We start from the raw sequence: 22,982 nt of genomic DNA on the forward strand, positions 1-22,982 counted from the left end.
CTATTGTGACCTAAATTATTTTTGGCAGCGTCACAATAAAAATCGAATTGCTGGTTGAATGCCATATTCGTGTCACGTGACGCGTGTGTGCTTAGTAGCGCGACTGACGTTGTGGCGCGCACGCTATTGTGACGTCACAATGACTACCATCACAAGTCGTCCTGACAAGACAACATGGTAAACATGGTCAACCCAGAGCCTATTGAAGTGAGAGAAAAGCCGATGACAGCAGAAGAATTTATCCGAAAGGGCCTGTTTGGGGGAGTAGTTCCGGTTGGTGACATGAAACGCATGAGGCACAAATAATTTTATAGGGATACTTAGCTTGTTAGGCTCTTGATTAGTAACTGTATCGTGGCTAAGACTTAAAAATGGTTCATCTCTGTACTTTAATTGGATAGTGCAACGACTGGCTCGGGTGGGGCAGCTTACTTGCCTTACTAAGTCGGTAAGTCGTCTCCGTGCAGCAGCACGAGATAAAGGAGCGGTGGGAATCCGTCCTGCAACAAGGCGGCACATTACACGTACATGCACTCTAAGGGCTCCTTCGTCGTCATATGACTGAAAAATCGTTAAAAGTACGACGTTAAACCATACGTAACCACACCCTCATCTATGTACTTGCTCACTTGGTGCTCAACATAACGTCGTACGTCAAATACCGGTTGGCCGAGTGCACTGTGAATCAGTGGGGTGTCAAATATGGGTGTCTGTATCATGGAGTTTCAGTGAGGTAGTTGTTACACAAAGACACTGTCTGTAAATGCCTGTTTTGAATTCGGTTTGTTACAAGGAGACACAGCAGTTAGTAAATAAAAGAGCGGTGGAAATCCGTCCTGCATCAAGGAGGCACATTGCACGTACATGCACTTTAAGGATTCCTTCGTCGTCATATGACTGAAAAATTGTTGAGTACGACGTTAAACCCCAAGCACTCACTCACTCACTCACCGCAGTTAGCGGGATAAATAAATAAACAGAACCTTGCAAACAGACAACAAACGTGATTATTATAGAGAATTATATATGTATATGTCTACTAAACCTATACACATCTTCAGAGACAATAAACCTTTTTTGTAGCTGTTATACAAAAAAAGATGTTTCGATGAAGTCATCATACAGTGTCATATACAGTAGGCCTATATTACATTTTTATTACACGAGTCGCAGCGATAGCCGACAAATATATTCACACAATCCCGAAAGTGTTAGATAATAAGCTTTTAAGATACTGAAGTGTGTAGCAAGAGTCGTGTGTGTGTTGTTCATATGCTGCTAGAACTTTCTTTCCATGAAAAGTAAAATGTTTATTGCGTCTTTCGATTCCAAATAGTTCGCCATAACTTGGTGTCCTGTCTGGAAAGGAGTTTAAAGATACGGAAAGATGTCACTGAATTCCATACACATTTGATTTTTCTAATTATCTGCATTTTCAGCCTAGATTCCGGATTCCCGGAAAATGGAGGACGGGTCTACCAAGAAGCTTCCGAATTTTGCAATGGTTTTACCCAAGGGACTCGTCTCCGAGAACCGGGGTGTTCGAATTTCTGGACGACCCCTACGACCTGTTCTGCCAGAGAGTGTTTATCTGGCAGCATGGGAGCCCGATTATAACTTGTGTGCCCCGTCCTCCGTGTCTCCCACCCTCGCCTCCCCCTGCCAGAGAGAATGTGGTCAGTGGGAAAGTGGACGGTGCCGCTCAGAGGCAAGCCGTGGATGCCGCTCGGCAGACATACGTGGACGCCGCAGCTAAGAGGCAATCCGTGAAAGGCGCGGCTCCGAGGCAATCCGTGGACTCTGGATATAAATCCAGTACGTCCGTCGGTAATCACTCCAGATACTCCCGCTACCAGTTTGCGGATGTCAGGGTGGATTGCACACCCCGTCACAACGTTCTCACCTATTCGTACAGGGCGGATCTCAGACCAGATGAGGAGCAACACGGCCTTTGTGAGAAGCCGAAGGCGAAGGCACGCGGCGCGAAGTTATGCGACTCCATTCCTAATAACCCACATGACCATTCCTCCAAATCTCCGACTCGTGACGCCAGAAAAAAGAATCTCACCTCCAATAACGTCACCAGGTATGATTTCCTGTCGTCTCCTCAGGTATGTCTTCCGGCGGAAGTGCCACAGATCGCGCGTCGCTATTTAACTAGCCAGCCTCACAACTGCCAGGTGATTGGTCAAGGTGCATTTGGCTGCGTATCCCTGGCCACTTATCAGCTCGCCTACCCTAGAACTGTGGCCGTAAAAACCTTTACCAAGGGCAAAACCCGGCCCGCCGAGGTCTTAATGGAGGCCCGTATTCTGTACCTGCTGAATACAACCGACTTTATTCCCGAGTTTTATGGCGTCACGCCGACCTCTGAAGCCCCTGGTTTAGCGCTGGTCCAGGAGTGTTTCGGCCAGGGCACAACTCTCTTCACCGTCCTCAACAGTCCTCCTATCAAATCCGCCGATACCTGGCTTTACATCAGCCTACAACTTGCTGTCGGTCTTCGGGAAATCCATCGTAGAGGTGTTCTAATCAACGACATCAAAGAAGACAACGTGCTCGTCGACAGCAACTTTATCGTCAAGTACATCGATTTCGGTTTTGCCACTTATAAGAAAGGCTGTGTACATCGGATCGAAGAAGATGCATATGATCGTTACCCTCATATCGCCCCCGAAGCACGCCGGGGCCAGATTACCACGCCTTCCTCCGACATCTTCAGCCTAGGGGTCATGCTGGAGGCAATCATGGCCGAGGGAATGATCCAGGATATGTGGGAAGTTGTCTCCTCCTGCTTAGAGGAGTTGCCCGACAGGAGGCCGGAAATCGGGAAGCTCATTTCCCAGCTGAGAGCTATCAGGGAATGCCTGGATGACGATTTGGACAACGATACTTAAAGATCTTTCTAATAATTTGCCAACTGATCAGCTACAGTTGCTTTTTTTTTGTTAATCTCGTGTTTTAGGGTTCATTTATTGTTTCATATGTATATATTTTGCACAAAATAAAATGTGTTTTTTTTGGCAAATATTTGCGACTTCTTTGTTTTTTGGACATATTTTTTTGTTTGTGGTTGGATTTTTAGCTTGATTGTTTTGTTTACAGTGTATGAAGTTTAAGTTTATTTAATTTAATATCATATTTATTTGCAGGATTGCCGATAGCCAAATGCTAAAAGGGTTTTGCCCTAAAGAAGTATAGACCGAGTGATACTTATAATTGATTGGCTTAGATACACTGACTGACTGATGGAAACATAATAATCTGCATTGTTTGGCGATTGTTGTTTAACACCATGATGAGGAATTAGTATTTCAGGCGTTACGTATGACCAGTTGCCAGCTGGCTGTCAGACTGTCGTCGTTTCTCTGGTTTTATCGTCTATGCTGTACGTCTTTAATTTATATTGGTAACGATAACCTTTCATTGTTTGCAGTACAACAGTCAAGTTACTTGTCCACATTGATGTTTGGATATCACTTTAATGGAGAATTACTAATATAGTCACAAAGCCATCATCTATTTTTAGTTATATTCTTCTGCTTAAACGATCAGGATTTATTAATTTAAGAACTACTATAATTTTTAGGCACCAAATATATAACTTGATCTGTAGGCCTGTTGTAAAGGTGTGGTTCTGTGTTTTTGATTCGGAACACATTTCTTTCTTTATTTTGTACAATCTGCACTCAAAATATTAATCTGTTAATTTTAACAAAAAATCTGTCTTCTGAGTGATGCTAGATTGTATTGTGTTAATGCAGCAGATTGCTCTGTTAAATATAACACACATATTCTATTAATTCAAGATAAAGATTCTGTTAGACTAACAGGACATCATGTCGAATATGTCAGAATATTTTGTTATAATAACAGAATACATTCTAACTTCAACATACTTTCTGTTAAAATTAACAGACTAATTTTTTGAGTGTAGGCCGATGACGTTGAAAACATTTTGATGTCAACACTGTCAGGAAGCAAAATATATTTGTCCTGCTTACTTACTTATATTTTGGCTGTACGTAGGCCTACTTCTTATAACACTATGCAGGGTTAAATAATATTAAGGTATCCTTCGTGAGAACATCCACTTTAATGCTAACAAAATCACTTTCTACTTCACTTGTACCTAGTCGAATGTTGATGGCTTTGTTTTGAGTCTTGTTGAATGTTGATGATTTTCTCTACTCGACAAATTAATCTGTTAATTTTAACAGAAAGTTTGGTGTCTGGGTTTTGTTAGAATGTAATTCTCCTATTACAGCAGACTGTTCTGTTAAGTACAACACACATGTTCTATTAATTCAGCATAAAGATTCTATTAGACCAACAGCCGGGATGATACGTTGAATATAACAGAATATTGTGTTATAATAACAGAATACTTTCTGACATCACTCAGACAACAGACTCTCTGTTAAAATTAACAGACTAAATTTTTGAGTGTAAGCCGATTCCGGCGAATACATTTTGTTCAGGAAGGAAAATAGTTACAAATCCACACGAGAACCTCCATTTTGGAACACTTACGTATTTTTGCCCTTCTTACTTACGTATACGTTGGTGTATGCGTAGGCCTACCTATTAAAACACTAGCCACGGTTAAATTATATAAGGGTATCTTTCGTGAGAACATCCACTTTAATGTTAAAATCACTTTCCACTTCACTTGTACCTAGTCGAATGTTGATGGCTTTCTACCAGCACTCCAGTTTCCTCTACCCGCAAACCTGACCGCTGTCGTATACGTCAAATATTCCTGAGAACGGCTTGAAATATGAATAAAATAAAACAGATACATGTGTATCGTTTCGACGACATATGTAAGACACCATGTTGGACCCCAGCCAGTTAGGAAGCCTAGCTGCCGGTAAACTAGGTGAAAATGACAGGCGTGAATATTCAAATTAGCCACAATTGATTCAGACCGGGCGTAGCCCTTGATTGATATAAAACTCCAGGGCTGCATTGTCAAAAAACTGTCACTAAATATCGATCTGAACAGGGATCGCTTTATTAGCACTTTCTCCTGCTGTCAAGAGGAAAAATTTACAACATCATAAATTTAAGGTTCTGTCTCGTCTAAAGTTTGCTTTGTAATTGTTAGCTGGCGGTTCCAACTCACTGTATTTAGATAGGAAATGGTCAATCCTAATCCAATAAGGGAAAGGAGACAGAGATTCGCGATGTTTAGCCGATTAATACCTTACCAGTGTTTTAATTATGTGGTCCGGGTAGACAGGCTTCTGTCGTTGTTGCACAGAATTGTGCCCGGGTCACGTGGTCATGCTTGGGACAAGATGGCCGATTTGCGTCGGTGATGAAATATTGCAGGTCGCTCAAGATTTTCAATATTTTCACAACACAGTGCCAGCGTGTTGTATATCAAACGCTAAATCTCATAGCCGCCTTTCGGACTGTATTGTCACGGAGTTATGTCAACATCAGCTACACCATATATATACAGTTCTGTAAACTACATAACCATTATAGTACAGCATGGACGGTTAGAGCTAGGATGAAGAGCACGGGTTGACTGACCGATTAACTGATTTGTTCAATGACCGAGAAATACCACTAACTGGTTGACATTTAGATTATACCCACACTGTTAACTACCACAGTGACTGGCTACACTCGAAAAATAATCTGTTAGTTTTAAAAGAAAATCTATATGGTGTAAGTCTTAATTATATTTGTGATAATATAGGCCTATAGTTGATGGTGCTCTCTCATGGTAACCGTAAATATCACATTAAGATACAACACACCTGGAAGAGCTCGGCAGTATACCTCGCCAATGACAGCCAAAGGCTCGGTTACTCTGGATTCCGCAAGAAAAGTTGTTGGGTATGGTATTACACAATAATGAGTCGTATTGTACATCACCGTTGTTGGGAGTTTATTTATTTGTCCATTTATTTATAGTGTTTAACACTGTGCTCAAGACATTTTCACTTATACAACGGCCCGCTCAGCCTCCTGGGTGATGAAATACGGAGTGCCCTTACGTACAGTGCCCTGAAATAAGAAGCAATGTTCCAATCAGTAGATACCAAAATATGGTTTCTCAATAGAGGAAAAATTTATAAAAATCCAAACATACCAAGAATTTGTACAATAAATTTTCTCTGATGAGAGATGTCATGTGTGGTGACCTTGGCATAAAGTTCAATTAAGCCAGTATTTTGCACCATACTATCATATATGTAAAATAAATGAAAATAAATTTACCTGTATAGTTTAATGTTGTTACTATCAAATAGGTATCGGTATGTGTTCATTCATTCTTCAAAGGCAGCTGAAAAGCACAAATCCCCAGCTTTGTAAGTCGATTTAGTAGGGAAGCTACAAATATAGGCCCAGTGGGCACAAATATAGGTGTGGAAAAAGTGGTCATTAAAACACCACGAGACGATACAGAAGCTAAAGGCGCAAGGGACAAAAATAATGACTTCAAAGGCATTTCTTAATTTATGCCGCAATCAAGGTAGCCCAATTTAAATTCATAACTTCTATTTCGGAAAGCATTAGTCTGGTTTAGCGGAATCATAGTCCTTCCAAAAGCATTCATGTCGCCCACCACTGGCCATCAAACGTTTGTGAATTTTGACCTTTTTCAAGTGAAACACGCATTCCTGGGGCATATTGTCTTGTCTTTCAGTGTTTGGTGTTTAATAACTTTATCTGTTCCAAATCTGTTGAAATCTGTATCTGTTGACTGTTTTTGCCTGCTGGTAGATTAAGAGATATAAATAAATCCAAAACCAAAAAAATGATAAATGCTATAGTTATGATTTATTTATTTGATTGATGTTTTACGCCGTACTCAAAAATACTTTATTTATGCGACGGCAGTGAGTATTATAGTGGCAAGTAACCGGGCAGAGCCCGGGGAAAATCTACGACCATCTGCAGGTTGCTGGAAGATCTTCCCTCGTACGGCCGGAGAGGAAGACAGCATGAGCTGGATTTGAACTCACAGTGACCGAATTGGATGAGTTCTGGATCAATGCGCAGCACTGGCACGCTAACCACCTAGGCCAAGGAGGCTTTATAAAACTTTAGAAGTTGATGACATGACATGAAAACTTCCCCCTGGTTATTTTTTTTTATCTTAGAGAGATTAATTTTGTTTTATATTTCTATATATATATTTGTTCATCAAGAATTAAAAATTAAGTTAAACTACACTTGTGACAGAATTGTTTTAATTTGTATGAGTAAAGTAAAAAAACGATGACAACACATTCACCTTACTTGTTTATGTGGTACGAACAAAATAATCCAGTAAATTGTAAACCCTGCATCTGAGCATACATATTACAGCAGAATAGGTGTTACCGTACTCATTTCTATCTACAGTTTCTTTAATTCAGCGAACTCTTTTATTACTCTCGCAAACATTATCGATATGTTAATATCAAGGAACCAATTGTTATTATTTACGACCCTTTTGTGTTTCTTTTTTATTCTATTTTCCTGTCCAGCTTTCAGTGACTTCAGTTTTGAACATACTTCCATACTCCCCACAGTGGGGGCGCCGTCCACATTATTGGCCATTGGCACTTGGTTGCCTCTCTTGTAATATGTGGGCCTTTGCATCTTTATTTGGTATTACGTTGTTCTCCCGGCGTAGTCCATAGCCTTCTCACCTGTGAGATCGCAGGTTCAAATTTATCTGTGGCAGGTTTGGCTTCACCATTGAGTCAGGAGATTTGTAAGCTACCTGGAGAAGGGCGGTCGTTTACACTGTGTAACCTGATTTTCGTCGACCTATGTGAAAAGGTATTTAGTATGGCGTTGAACACCAATCAAATAAACCATGAAAATAAATGAATAAATAAATAAATATATTAATAAGTAAAGTTGTACATGACAATGTAGAGTATTTGTGTGCAAAACAACTAGGAAGTGTCCTTAAAACCACCGGCACCGTAATTCCTAAGTGGCAAACTTTTCTCCGTTAGTTAAGAGAGAGTCAAGCAGCTGAAGTATAAGGGGCTTCGCCAATAGAGGCCATAAATTCGCTGCTGTGTATATACCATCCATGTTTCCGTGTCTGAACGGTCCACTCTTGCTCCTGGATGTCGTGTTAACGGGAGGGAAGCACGGGGTAGTGTGAAGAGTATCGCCCCCGGGATTTGTCACCGAGCGAGAGCCATAAACCACGGGGCTGTCCCACTCAAGTGGCTCTTTACCGAGGCTGTAAAACAGTAATCTTTGTTTACATAACGATGTATGTTGACAGACTTGAAACTTTTCTCCAATTTTTTATTGCTCTGCAAACAGTTTCGAAACCGACCAGCCCATACATCGTGACTATGTGTGCATACTGATGTATAAAAATTCACATTTATCCTGAAATCATTTTTGCGTTGTGCCAGGACGTTCCCCTGTTGACACCATGTTAAACAACTTACATTCACCAACCAGCCAGTAGTGTAGCACAGGTGCATTTCATCAATCGGTGTATTTTTCCTGTAGCCAAAACAAAATCGATTTACTTTCATGTTTCCAGGTAGTTTCAAAATGATTCGCCAAAGTCTTTTTTTTTTTTAATGCTTACCGAATGTCTGGTCAAAGTCCGAAAAATAAAATTTTTATCTAAAATATCTGTTGTGAAGTTTCATCTAGTCATCCAAACGTCTGAATGTTAATGTTTCAGAATTGACAAAATCAGAATCTAAACTAAGGCATCCCATGCTGCCACGAAAAAAATTTCTCTACCAGCATGAAAGTTAAGAAAAAGTTCTTGGAAAAACATTTACTTGATTTAAGATTGGTGTTTAAAGGGATACAGAATCGACGCTCATCGGCTGACGGCTGAGAAAGAGTCTCCTAGGGGGGAAATGTACCGTACCTAAACTTCAACTTAGGCAAGGCGCCATCTCTTACATCAGCCAATCAAAATCGATTCTGTATCCCTATAACGCCGTGTTAAGATAGATTTATTTGTTGTGACAGACACAAAACACCGCACTAAATCCTCCAAGGAGCAGAAAATAATAATCCACACCAGATTGTATGAAGAACACATTCACTAAGCATCATGATGAATTGCCTTAGCATTGCTTTTATGTTATTATTATATGTTAAATGTGTAACAGTACAGCATTTTAAGGTATTCTAAACTAGTGACGTCTAAAATATTGCAAATAAAATCGCTGCATTTTTATCTAATTCTGCTTAAGATCATATTGCTACTGGCATCAGTCTGAGCATTTACATGAGTAGTGAGAATAAAAACCTACCAAGGCGTACAAAATAGAAAGTAAATCCAGAGCAGCAACGACTGTGTGATAAATGTTAAATGGTCAAACGGGACCGGTGAAATACGGCCTAAATGGTCAAACGGGACCGGTGAAATACGGCCTCTTGTCAATTTACCTCGGTTATGTGTGACCATTTGTGAATTATCACGCTGTCGTCGCTGCTCTGGTTTTACTCTCTATGCTGTACGTCTATCACACTGTCGTCGCTGCTCTGGTCTTATTCTCTATGCTGTACGTCTATCACACTGTCGTCGCTGCTCTGGTCTTACCCTCTACGCTGCACGTCTACCACGCTGTTGTCGCTCTGGCGATACTCTCACTGATGTAAGCCTTTTATTATATTTAGTTATTTCTATGGTTTGTATGTATCTTTCCTTTAACTTTAACCCATAACAATAAAAACTTGATAGCAATTTTTAACCGTAATTATTCGTGTTAAAATTTCCTAAATTTCCCTGGGGGTTCAATCATGATTAAATCTTAATAATTAATACAACACAGAGAGAGATCTGCACCTTAACTTTTCCTTGAGCGATTTACCAATCTTTATCCAATCAAACAATGATCAAGGGATACCTTTTCTGTTCACATACTCAGTCCCGCAAGGCTTTGTGTGAATGTATATATGGAATTGGTATTTCACAGAAAAAGAACACAAAAGTCACCACATAAGTTGTATTCATGTATAATCCCATTCTCGTCAAAATAACTCAGGTTTACAAATATGTACGTTGAAAACTATTATAACAGATACGCGCATACACCATTACGATAAATCCCGCATCCATACAAAATAAAAAAAACACAAAGGTAAAACTCAAAATAACGTGATATATAGCAACAAAAATAAGAAACAATTTCAAAAGGATAAAATATCAAGCAAGTTGTAGTAAACTCCAGTTATATCTTATATTCTGGGCAGACCCCTGGTGTATTAGATGCGTCTGTACATCGCCGTCGACGGGATCGTTCTTTTCCGTGGCGCAATTCCGGCACTGCGGAGGATCGCTACATGTATGTAGTTAGAGAAGAGTGACATGCATTGCAACATTAACAACAGGTACAATCAGGCAATGTTCGTGTGTGATCACATGATATTATAATGGTGGCTAAATGAAACATTATCGGCTTCTTTAACAAAAGAAGATGTTTATGCATAAAAACAGAAATAACCTAGATTAAGATTCCGAACAAGCAATCCAGCGACTCGGTTCCCAGTCAAACGACGAAGACGTATATGAGTAAAAATGCTCTCGTATCCATTATATTTTAGCGGAAACACCAAAGACCGATGAAATATGGCATGTGAGACCAGTTAGTTTTATCTGATCAAACAGTTCATAACTTGTTATATATACTGTATGAAAGCAAAATCACTCTATAGTCCTACACAATGAGTAGGTGAGCTTCTTCAATGTAACGGTGAGCTACAAGATTAAGGTAAGTTAACAAAAGTGGTCATGAATGTTTCGTGAAATACAGGATAAACCGGAAAGCAAAAACATTTATACTGATAATTCTGAGAACGTCTTTAGAGTGATCTATCTATTTAAATAGGTACGCAAGCGCCTGGTTAATTCAGGGAATTATAAATCACCACAGAATAGTCTAATATCCATGTTTTATGACGTCCATGTATTTTCTACGCAGTGTCATTTTCTTTTATGCACATTGTCTATATGTAAGGAATGAATTTATGATTTGGTCATAACCTCCATTTCAAAAGATTCTTGTAGGTGTGTTTTGAGTTCTTAATGAACGTGATTGCAGCAAATCCCCCAAATACACGTCAGTGTTTTCAAAAGCACCATTTCGCTAGAGCCATGTTTGACAGCATCAACATTGTTGTTGTTGTCATTGTCATGGCTGCAGGCCCTCCATGGATGAACTGTTAGGCACCTCTTCCTGTCTCATCATGTCTTGCGTTTGAACGCGCGTGTGCGTCAAATGTGGCGTCTGCGATTGGCTCAGTTCTGGGTGCGGTTGGGAATGCATTTGTACAGATTGCGCATGTGTGAGAGATTGTCCTTGCACTGGAACTTCCGATATAACTTTAACTCCACCGGAAGCGTCTTCCTTCTTCTTTTGCTTCCTTTCCTTTGCTCTTCTGTTCTGGAACCAGATTTTCACCTGTCTCTCGGACAAGCTGAGACTCTGCGCTAGCTCTGCCTTTCTCCGGATTGTGATATAGCGACTGTAATGGAACTCTTTCTCCAGCTCAAGCCTCTGGTGATCCGTGTACACAACCCGGTATTTATCCTTCGTTCTCGTTTTACCTGTGGAGAAAAAATAAATTATACATTAACACTGAAATAAATCCGAAAAAACACGTATATTCATATGTGCAAGTATTTTAATTTATTTAATTCTTTATTTATTTAACGAGGATTTCTCACAGCCTAATGGCTACTACGGAGATCTCCTCAAAGCATCAATTACCAAGATAATAGCTAAGGAAGTACATACACATAATTATTGAATACATATTTCACATCACGGAATATAAGTTGAAATAAATTAATTATTATTTACAATTTTAACATCGTTATTACCAATACCATTGTCATAAAACCTTTCTGTATCATTGATAAATTTATGTACACATTGAAAAATAAGTTTATTATCTTCTTAATTTAGATCTTTAGAGCCAAACAAAAGTGTATTACATATACTGTTTGTTCCACTCCATTCAATATGTTATCAATTGTTAAAAAATGTTCTATTAATGCGTTCGCACACAATCCAAGGAAAATCTAAAATAAATAAATAAATACATTCCGAGGAATTTAATTAGCTATATTTGACGAGATCATAAGGAGAATTTCGTTCTATGAAATAAATGAAAAAAATTGGGTCTTAATTACCATCATCTTACGTTATTCCTATATGAAGTGTTTTTATACAAATCCCATTGCTGGTTTACGCCACGCAAACAAATACTTCTGCGTGCACATGGTCGTACTGAGATCCAGTATTGAATCAACTAGGTTCTTCACTTCACGCATGAACATAATGATAATCAGTAGATCAAAACGCTAAAGACTATCACATCTGGCTTAAATTGTATAGATTTAAACTCCATAACGCTTCTCATTATATTTTACAGTTTTAAATATATCCAGGAGAATATCCAGGGAAAGAGGATCCCGTTTAACGGGTACGCTAAAAAAAATAATCTGTTAAAAATTAGTCTGTTGTCTACGAGATGCTAGAATGTATTCTGTTATTATAGCACTATATTCTGTTATATTCAACGTAACATCCTAGCTGTTGGTCTATAGAATCTTTATGTTGAATTATAGAATATGCGTGTTATATTGAACAGAATAATCTGCTGCAATAGCAGAATACATCCTAGCATCACTCGGGACAACAGATTTTCAGTTAAAATTAACAGATTAATTTTTTGGAATGTATCTTTGTTGACTTTGAAGAATAGAAATTGTCTTGTGTGGCCTATACAGCTAGAAACATTTCTTGACTAAGGCTACACTATTAACTCAAAAAACTTCAGTTTTCAGAATCGAAGAGAAGAGGAACAGCCATTAAGTACATTAAATTTGCAAAAATTTCTGCCATGAAATGTAAACGCTGAGCAATGATTTACTGCACGAGTACAGATAGATTTTCACAGCACATGTTGAAAACCTGAAGGTATATGATTGTCCATGGTAAAAACTATTGTAATTTGTTTATCTTCGGAGATTAAAATCGGGAAGGAGGAAAAATCAACTGATCTATATCATCAGAATTTCCACCTGCATATCTGTCCATACGTGCAAAAGCAAATAACCAATTAAACATAGATTTTCACTATTTTATGCACTTGAACAAGATATGATCTGTTCAAAAGCGTTATATACACTAAAGACAGTGGTTTTAGTGGCAGACTGGTATATACACTTCACATTATCCTTAAACAAATACACAGACTTACGATTTAAAGAAATCGTTGTAGGTGTATGGTTCTCATGAATTTATCAATTGAAAAAAATAAAATTACACAACATAAAGTAGTTTTATAAGATTGTCAAAAGCTTTTCAGGACAAAAGCTTTTTGACAGTTGCCGATCATGCTCTAACAAACCGTGATTTAATAGCATGGGATGCAATGGGACAAAACACAACATAGCAAATTGCTGTAGATGACTTATTTATTTATTTATTTATTTATTTATTTATTTATTTATTTATTTATTTATTTAATTATTTATTTATTTATTTATTTGACTGGTTTTTTACGCCGTACTCAAAAATATTTCACTTATACAACGGCGGCCAGCATTATGGTGGGAGGAAACCGGGCAGAGCCCGGTGGAAACCAACGACCATCCGCAGGTTGCTGACAGACGTTCCAACGTACAGTCGGAGAGGAAGCCAGGCTGTAGATGATATTTATTATGTCTTATACATTTGACTGAATGAATATTCGAGAGCAACTTTGTAAAACAAGACAAAAACGTTCATGTGAATTCAGTTTGTTCTATCGTTAGGTTCCATATTTTGCAATGACAGCGATTGTTGTTCGCAAATACAGATAACTGTACGATGTCATTTTTGACGTTATAGATAGCCAGTGAGAGACGCACTGACAATCGCTCATTTCTTTGTCAATATGAAATTTTCTCAAGTGCTCAAGTACACAACATCATTTTGTTTTATATTTATATTCCAAATCGGCTTTTCTGAAAAGAGAAAGGGAACATTGTGTGTTGTATGTTAATTGCCAGTCTTTATTTATTGGATAATAAAGCACGTTTGTATTTTATTGTGTTTTTTGGTGTTCGTGTTTTTTAAATCCCTCCTTGTATTTAGTTTTCATTCAAAAATTCAATTTTTGATTTAAATTGAGTTTATTTGTTTATTTATTTATGTTTCAGACCTCCAATTAAAACAGTTTGCATTGTGTTGAATTTAATATTTCAATATATACTTTGCAGTTTTACAGTGTACATTGAACTGAGTGAAAATTGTCCAGGTGTTAACAATTAGACAAATTACACTTTCATATCCTTAAATACAAAAATTTTTACACAGTTTTCAAAAACAAAGCAATAGTTTCATGCACATTGCAATTTGATCTGTATTTATTAGATTTTTGGTTATTTTATCAGTAGTTTTAAGATACTGAAGAACAACATTCGTATTAAAATTTTCAAAGTTCTCAAATTCAGAATCCTCTAAACACGTGTAATCTGGGATAAAATATATTGTACCCTTACTATAACTGAAAAGTTACGTTCAGTATTTTCCGCAAGTATGAAATACCACAAGGCTCAAAACTGTGCACCGTTGACACATTTTCAGTGTCGTCTTTATTAGAAAATTTAACAAATCCAAGTGTAGCATTTACGTTATGAAATTTTACGTACCGATGTCATTTATTTGTAAATATGATTACACTGGTATAATGTCAATGTGATTTATGTAACGTTCCGCGATTTCATATAGTCACAGAGAAACTATTCATGATTCGTGATGTTAGCTAGTTGAGTTGTATTTAAAGCAAAAGCCGTGTCCATGGAAAGACTAGTGAACGCTTTTCCTAAACTATCTTTATGTATGTGCGTGTTTTTTTTTTTATTTATTTCTTTTTTTGTTTTTGGTTTTTTACTAAATAGAATGCATTTAAATCATTGAATTCTGTTGTGGGCTGGACACATGATATGTTCAGTTGAAGAGTTTTTCAAATCGTCCAAATTTGAAGAGATAGTTTACAAAGCCTACTGTAACTGAATATCTACATGAAGAATTTTTAACTACATGCCTGTATAGCCATCACATCCTGAGGGGATATGTCGCTATTTTAAGCCAAAACTAGAAGGAACTCCGGGAACCCAAACATTTGCCAGCTCAACTAAGTTAAATAGGTCCTTCATTGCAGACAACAGGGCAACATTCTACATTTGTGTCCTAGCTCGCAATAGCGAAGAATCGTTTACCGATTTTGATCGATATCATGCACACACCTATGCTTTAATGGGTAGATGCATGGCCGGCTGTGACATTTTCCGTAAAGTTGCTTAACATCAGAAAGACAAAAGCATAACGTCTTTGCATGGGGAGGCACAAGTAATTACCCTCCATTTAAAAAAGCTCACTGCTCTCACACTAATCAAATAAATAAACAAACAAATAAAACGAAATCGACATGTTTTGGAATATTTTTTCGAGACGAGACCATTGTCGTCCTACATCTGACAAGCCGGACTAATAGCCTTCCAGACAGGAAGTGGGATTTCATTATTATATTTAAATATCTTATTTTTCCACTATCAACCGCTTGCAGTTCCCTGGAAAATATTGTAAATTTGCTTAACTGAAAATTTGAAACACCGCTTCTGTGTTGTTCTGAAAACATGCCTGGTATTTCTTACCTTACTCAGCGTGAAGCGTGAAACTGCCTTTAGTCGCCTGATCGGTTTGCAATACTGCTATAAGACACGTGTGTCCGTTCCTCTACTCGCGTTAATTCAGCCATCACATGAGAAACAGACATGCCTTAACGATAGCTAAAAAAAGTGATCAGCTCTCAGTGAACCAGTTCTTGTTCAGCTTAACCAAATTAAACGACGATAACTTATTCGGAAATTTAAATCAAGAGGTCTCTAACAAATCCCACATTATCAAACACTGTAAGGCTAATATACTGTTACGGACACGGGCGGTTATGGAAATTCTTGTCGATCCCACAGGCGGCTTTGTTTCAACAAGGGATATCTTTAATAAACATTTCCACCCGTTAGGACGGCTTCAAAGAGCCTGTGATCTCTAGGACCGGTCGACAACATCAAATACGAGTACCATATTACACGACAGAGGTCGCTTTCGCGTGAGACGCGCACCTTCTGCATCCGGGCACCTGAGTTAATATTACAAAGAAAGCCATGAATGTATACCTATATGTATAATACGTAGTACTGTAGTTTACTTAAGTCACTGTATTTACCTTAGACATGAAACGCACATAAATCACAAACTGTAAAATCTAAATATAAATCTGCGCATAAATTTTGTCAAAATTATGTGTATATGCTTGTGTAAAGATGTTTTATTAGATGAATTTGATGATAAGAAATTCAACAGAGTCATTTTAGTTTGAAGTCGTTTTCAAATAACGCACTAAAGATACCACGGTATGTAGCCTACAGATTCTATGGAATGCGTTACGATTCCAGTACCGGTGTTTATAATGCCATCAAGGAAAGCCACAAGCTTTACGATTACATATAGTGCAGATGAACGGGAAAAAGCACCACACCTAAGTCACGAAACATTATTTGTTCATGATGCTGAAAGGTAAATCCTGCACGGATGTACAGCTCTGTAACGAAATTTATACTTTGTATATGTGGTCTACTTTATAGCTATTGTGATACTGTTAAGTGTCTGGGGCCGGTTTCATGAAGCTCACTTAGCTAAGTCAGGCCTTAACTACTATGACAACGTATGTTGTAGAGATATGAAGTGCACTTAACTAAGGGTGACTTAACACTAAGTAAGCTTCATGAAACCAGCCTCTGGACGACGATTTCGTAGTTATCTTTGTTATCCATATAAATCAAAGGAAATCGAGTCCATTAATTTAGCTTTATACTCTTAAATATTTTACTTTAAAATTGACTTTAGAGCTGTAAAAAAAATGACTTTGAAGAACACACACTTAAATATTTATTTATTTGTGATTCATATATTCTAATGAAAAATTAAGAATCGGGTTGATGCATAAGTGGGAGATCTGGCCACACGATCTATATAGTCACCGTATCTCCTTGCTTAGACAGACAAAGTACTGGTATGTCTTGTTTCAGTAATTTTCACGGCGTCTGATTTCAGTGTGACAGCACCGTAAATATCAGTATTTTTGAAAATACAGGCTACAAAATAAACCTTCAACAAACTATTTGCTGGATATTTTTACAGATAGTTGTACGGCATAAAATATTGTTGCTAAATTTATTTGATTTTAGGTTCAAGATTCAAGACGGGCCTATTATAAACGAAAAAAATCTAATTTTGTCAGGAAAACACTTTTAACAAAAGCATGAATTATACTCTATTTTTCTGTCAGATAAAACCGTCGACGCCAGGTTTCCTCTCCTTAACTCCATCCAAAGGTAAAAAGGTATATATCCATAAGAACAAAAAATAGTTTGTCCGCTGAAGATTTCTCGGGCTGTAAGTTCTTATTATTAGACTGAATTTAAATTAGATATTGTTTTTCAAATTTTAACAAAGTTTTAAAAATGTATTCATATATATTATTCATGAAGAGCTTATCGCTGCTTCTCAAAAACCCTATTCACTAAAAGTTTTTGGGTGGAGAAATTAAAGACAAATTATTAGATCAGAGTTACAAACGTGAGAAGCATCCAGTTCATTACTTCCTGATCACGTACGTTTTTCAGTTCGACACCATTTGATCCGTCCCATCGACCCCCCCCCCCCCCCCACGGTATACAAATTCCGCATGTTTAGCCTTAGAACTTCAACTCTGATTATAGTACTCTACATGTAAATTCGCTGTGAGTACATCACTATATATCGGGCTATATAAAGGAATGCATTAAACCCATGCAATTGAACAGTCCATATACGAAATGGCTCAATTAATTAAGTACGTACATATATATGTATCTATTTTTCTTTACAAATGAGGAACGCCATGAACTAACGCTTTTCAGCATTATTCTATAGGTTTTTGTTTGGTGACTGTTCCCCAGACAAACCCTATGGAGGCGCAGGACAAAATAGAATATGTCGGTTCTTTAAGCCGACACATGCGTAATACAAAGCCTTTTACTTTGCTTACCTTTATTCTTGTCTTTGATATTAAGTAAGATCTTTATTTCGGATTTTGGATTTCAGTGAATACCTGCAAGTTTGTGCCATCGAGTGCTCTGCAGAAGTGATAACCTCCTAATCTGATTTTACATCACGCCCTTTTGAATCGTGAAAACATTAAAAGCAAGATGCTTGCGGCAATTTTCTATATGCAACACTTTTTTCTTTTATGTGGCTTTAATGACTTCATTAACTAGTTAACACTAGATGTCATCTCCACTGCATATAACAACAAGGAAAACACAGGATTTAGGTCCTATTTATTTGGTTTGTGTTTTACGTCGTACTAAAGAATATTTCGTTAAAACGACGGCCAGCATTATGGTGGGAGAAAACCAGAGCGAGGGAAAACACGTGCAATAAGCCACGCTTGTAAGCTTCTGTCAATACATTAAGATATAACAGCTTAATTAAATACTTGCCAGACACATTTTGCATTTTCGAGTACCCTATTAAAACATCTTGTGATATAGATTGAGAACAAAAGAGGAAAACAATTGACAAAATAATTTCATATATGTAGAGAGAGAGGCAGTTCAGTCAGGGTTTTAAAATTATCACAATGAATTTTGTGTTAGCTTACTGAAACAATTTGTTCGTAGATTGCGAACAACGGAAAAACAAAATCAAAATAATAATTTTATACATGCAAAGAGAGTTCAGTCATGGTGTAGGAATAAAAGAAAAGCTAACGTTAGTGACAGGGATTATAAACCGATCAGTCTTGACAACGAAGTTATCAAAATGATTTCATTATGTTCATCGCAACACAGGCCTCAGTCAAAACAATTCGATGGTTTTATTAAGTCGATTTGAATCTATCAAACCACCAGATTTCCCATCCAAATTCAAATTACTAGATGGACATTGAAATATTTAGCAGCGGACATCTTTGGTCGTCGAACGGACTCAGCACACTGTTTGTTATACAAGAACTTTATTACCAAAAATTTCCAAAGGTAACAATGTTTTCTATAACGGCATTAGACACAACATTAATTTCTCTGTCATTAACCATGTACCCAAAGGTCATTCCTGAACTGTGTATAGTTTATATAGTTTTTTGTACTATATACAAAAGAGTTTTGTATTTCTACATTTAAAATATGCATATATATTAACCACTGTGAATCTCGAGGAATGAATGTTTACGACTTCACGCCACTTCCGCAAAATTGCAGCCATACCGCTGCAAGATCAAATAAAACCACTTAAAAAGTTGTTCGCTGGACATGAAACAAACTGAATTCCGATCACAGTAAATGATGTAGCGTTGATGGGTGCTTCAAACAATTTTGAGCTTGTCCTATACAATGTGCCGCTTTAACCAAAATTATTCCTCAAACTGCATTCGGTAGTTATCTCGTTTTTTTTATCTCACAGTTTATAACATAACCTCGATATACAAAAAAGCAAAAAACAATTTTGAGCTTGTCCTATACAATGTGCCGCTTCAACCAAAATTATTCCTTAAGCTGTATTCGGTAGTTATCTTCTTTTTTATCTCACAGTTTATAACACAACCTCGATATACAAAAAAAGGCATTTGCGCGTTTTTGTACTTTCTTTTTTATGTGGACTGATCAATTAGATTTGTTCAGGAATACTGTACCATGCACGCAATATACTTTTGATCAGATGAATATAAGTACAGATGCATTTTGGTGCAATATTATTTAATAATAGATTGTTACAGTACTCCGCGCACTGGTTCACTGAGTTTCACAATAATGATTCAACACAAGAAGATGTTATTTGGCAAAAAAGCCTCTTTCCTCCCTTTGGGAAGCTTTTTTCGCATTTTGTGGTTAATAAAATGTTATTGTGTTTAGTGACTATGAAAGTGCTGCATGACAAAGAATTATTTCATTATCAGTTCAGTTATATCACTGAACGAAATTGAGTTATGCTTCATGTGGTTCCCAAACTGGAACGAGGAAATCCTTAATTCAGCATAGAATTCGGTGGCAATCAGAAAAAGTCAAGAGCACCTATAAGAGAAGTAAAAGTGGACAAAAGAAATAAAATGCACTGAGGTTAAAATTACGGCCGTGCTGTTAAGGTGTTGAAAGGCCGTAAAAGGTTTGGTGTGTGGAAGTTTTATAACCAGTCCAAAGACAAATTAGGCCAATAAATGACAATAAGGGATGATACTTAAAAAAAAGTCGGTTATATATCTAAGGGCAGTATTTTATCGATGAGGGTATTTATAATCAAGAATAAACAGTTTTCGAGTATTTAAGAGAATTTCTCCATTAGACCTACCTGCGGATGGAACAGTCTGGTAGGTCTGACGCTTCATCCAGTCGTACGGAGGCCGTAGTGGACGGGACCCTGTGGGACTTCCTTGGCAGGACGATCTCTCCCCGAGGGTACATAGGTGGCTTTGATGGCTAGCAATGACCGATACCCCCGTACCATGTCCCGTCGGGGTTGTGGTTTGCTCGGGGGACGGGATATTGTAGTCCAGCCCGCTTGTCCCTGGGGATATTGCCGTGCGGTAGGGCATAGGGTACGAGTAGCCATTAGGGGAAGGAGATGAGTCGGAGTTGGATGAGGTACAGTACTGCTGAGGGGTCGGGCTCGACCAGTCGTCCAGAATAGACCCCTGCCCGTGGGGTACAGGATCCTGGTGCACTGCACCATGGCCGGACCGCGCGGCGTAGACTCCCGCCCAAGATGCCGAGTGGGCCAGTTGTTGGATGCTGGGGTCCGAATAAGACACTTGGAACTGGCTGTAAGCATCGCCGTTGCCCATCTGAGAAGTAACGTACTGCTCTTGGGGTTGCGGGGAGTAGGCGTAAGAATTCATATTGTTCATGCGGTTGTATCTGACTGAGAACGTAGCATTGTCTTCGGAACAGAGCACCATACTTGTCACTTATAGCTGAAACTGCTTAGCTGAAGAGGGTCCCCCACGTCACCGGCGGGGTTAGCTTGTCCCGGTTCGAGCAGGTCTCAGAAGGGTCAAGCGTTAACAACAGAACAGAATCGTTCCCGAAGATCAGTCCTCAGTACATCTCAGTACAACAAGCCGATTAACAAGTCAACTCTAAATATACACAGTGGTCACAATTCAATTAAACTGACCAGTGATCGGTGGGCAATGTCTTTATACACCTGGATTGCCCAGTCGCTGTGGTCAACTGGTAGTCTTATCAGCCGAGGCGGCACTTTTGATATAACGATATCTAGATAAGAATTAGACCCTCTTGTCCACGTCCGGATTATGACAGCGTCCAACGAGATTTGTTTACTTACCATATAAGGACTAATAATTAGCATCCACGAGCGTGACGTAATCGACGTATAATTTTTTGATTGGTTACAGATGAATGAGTGGTTTTGTTATTCTAATAAACATGTGCCACCTTCGCACGTCCGCAGATAGCTCCGACGATTCATGAATGAAAAACACACGTAGAATCAGTATACCAGTTGGATCCAGATCCATTATCTAAAAAATCGTATTTTCTGTGACTTTTATTTATGTGAAAATTTCAATTAAAAATACTTAAACAACACGTCAGCAGTAGTAGGTGAAATGCAGTAAAAAAAAAGATCAGTTTTTTCCTTGTTCAATCCCCAATATACATTATCTATCCAGGTCACAAATGCGCCTGTCAATCACCTGCGGTGGGCGTCGACTATCATCTGTTAACACTTAGTCATTGGTCCACAATGGTGTTCGAAATAATTTTTCTTTCCTTATCAGCATTCTTTTAGGGTATCTATACTTCCCTATGCGCCAACTCGTGATTAGCACGAATCTTTTCGAGGAACTGGTTGTTTTGATTGCGCATTATTTATTTATTTATTTCATTGGTGTTTTACGCTGTACTCAAGAAATATTTCAGTTATACGACGGCGGCCAGCATTAATGGCAATAATGGCCATAATACGAAAAGATACTAAATTACTTCGACAACAAACCATTAGTACAATGAATTCTGTTCAGATACTGTATGTGCGACTTACACCGTTACGAGTTTCAATTATGTTCGTACATACTTTTAATTTTTATAAAATTGACAACAGCGGTGAAGTACTGGGTAAGGTATAGGCCCCTATACCTTACCTCCAAAAAAAAATAAATAAATAAATAAATAAAGACAGTCAACTCACAGATATACTCTCCCAAAAATGTTAGTACACCGTTGGTAAATCAGACGTTCCCAACCTGCACAATGATTGTCTATTTGATCAGTTTGATTATAGCCTTCCAGTATATGGGTTGATAGCAATGGTTTGACACTTGGCCAACGAGCTAAAGCCAGAAGGAAGCAGAATTCAAATTGGCATATAGTTTAATATCGATTAATATCAATTTTTGTCTCGCGTTGACAGGACTTTATTATTCTCTCACCTCTTGATGTCAGGTGTGATTAAGGATATGATGATTTACCAACATATACTAACATTTTAGAGAAAGTATATCTGTGAGTTGACTGTATTTATTTATTTATTTATTTATTTATTTATTTATTTATTTATTTATTTATTTATTTATTTATTTATTTATTTATTTATTTATTTATTTATTTATTTATTTATTTATTTATTTAAAATGATGGTGTACTCCAGAATATTTCATTTGCACGATGGCGTCCAGCATTATGACGGACATTTCCACGTATGGTGACTGTATATACAAATTCTCTTCTAATCCCCCCCCCCCAGCACCCAAGCACCCCACCCCTCCCTGGGTGATAGAGACCATACATCTCGTGTACACACTGCGCTAGCATAGAGAGATACAGATACCTGGCTGAAGAGACGAGCAAATAAACACATGGGCGACTACAAAGACTACCGTCTTTAATATGCTAAATAAAGGTGATAAGATTTCCTGTGATTCCT

General features: G+C 37.9%; 1 protein-coding gene across 1 annotated transcript; it reads right to left on the bottom strand.

Annotated features, from left to right (window-relative positions):
* Nucleotides 1-9,854: 9,854 nt before the first annotated feature.
* On the bottom strand, nucleotides 9,855-21,141 carry LOC135473753 (homeobox protein CDX-4). The gene is made up of 2 exons (XM_064753634.1): nucleotides 20,388-21,141; nucleotides 9,855-11,554 (listed from the first exon to the last, which is right to left on the bottom strand). The coding sequence occupies exons 1-2, from the start codon at nucleotides 20,992-20,994 to the stop codon at nucleotides 11,139-11,141; spliced, it is 1,023 nt and encodes a 340-aa protein (XP_064609704.1). The 5' UTR covers nucleotides 20,995-21,141; the 3' UTR covers nucleotides 9,855-11,138.
* Between the last annotated feature and the right edge of the window lie 1,841 nt (nucleotides 21,142-22,982).

The sequence above is a fragment of the Liolophura sinensis genome, chromosome 8 (genome assembly GCF_032854445.1).
Source record: "Liolophura sinensis isolate JHLJ2023 chromosome 8, CUHK_Ljap_v2, whole genome shotgun sequence".
NCBI classification, from domain to species: Eukaryota; Metazoa; Mollusca; class Polyplacophora; order Chitonida; family Chitonidae; genus Liolophura; species Liolophura sinensis.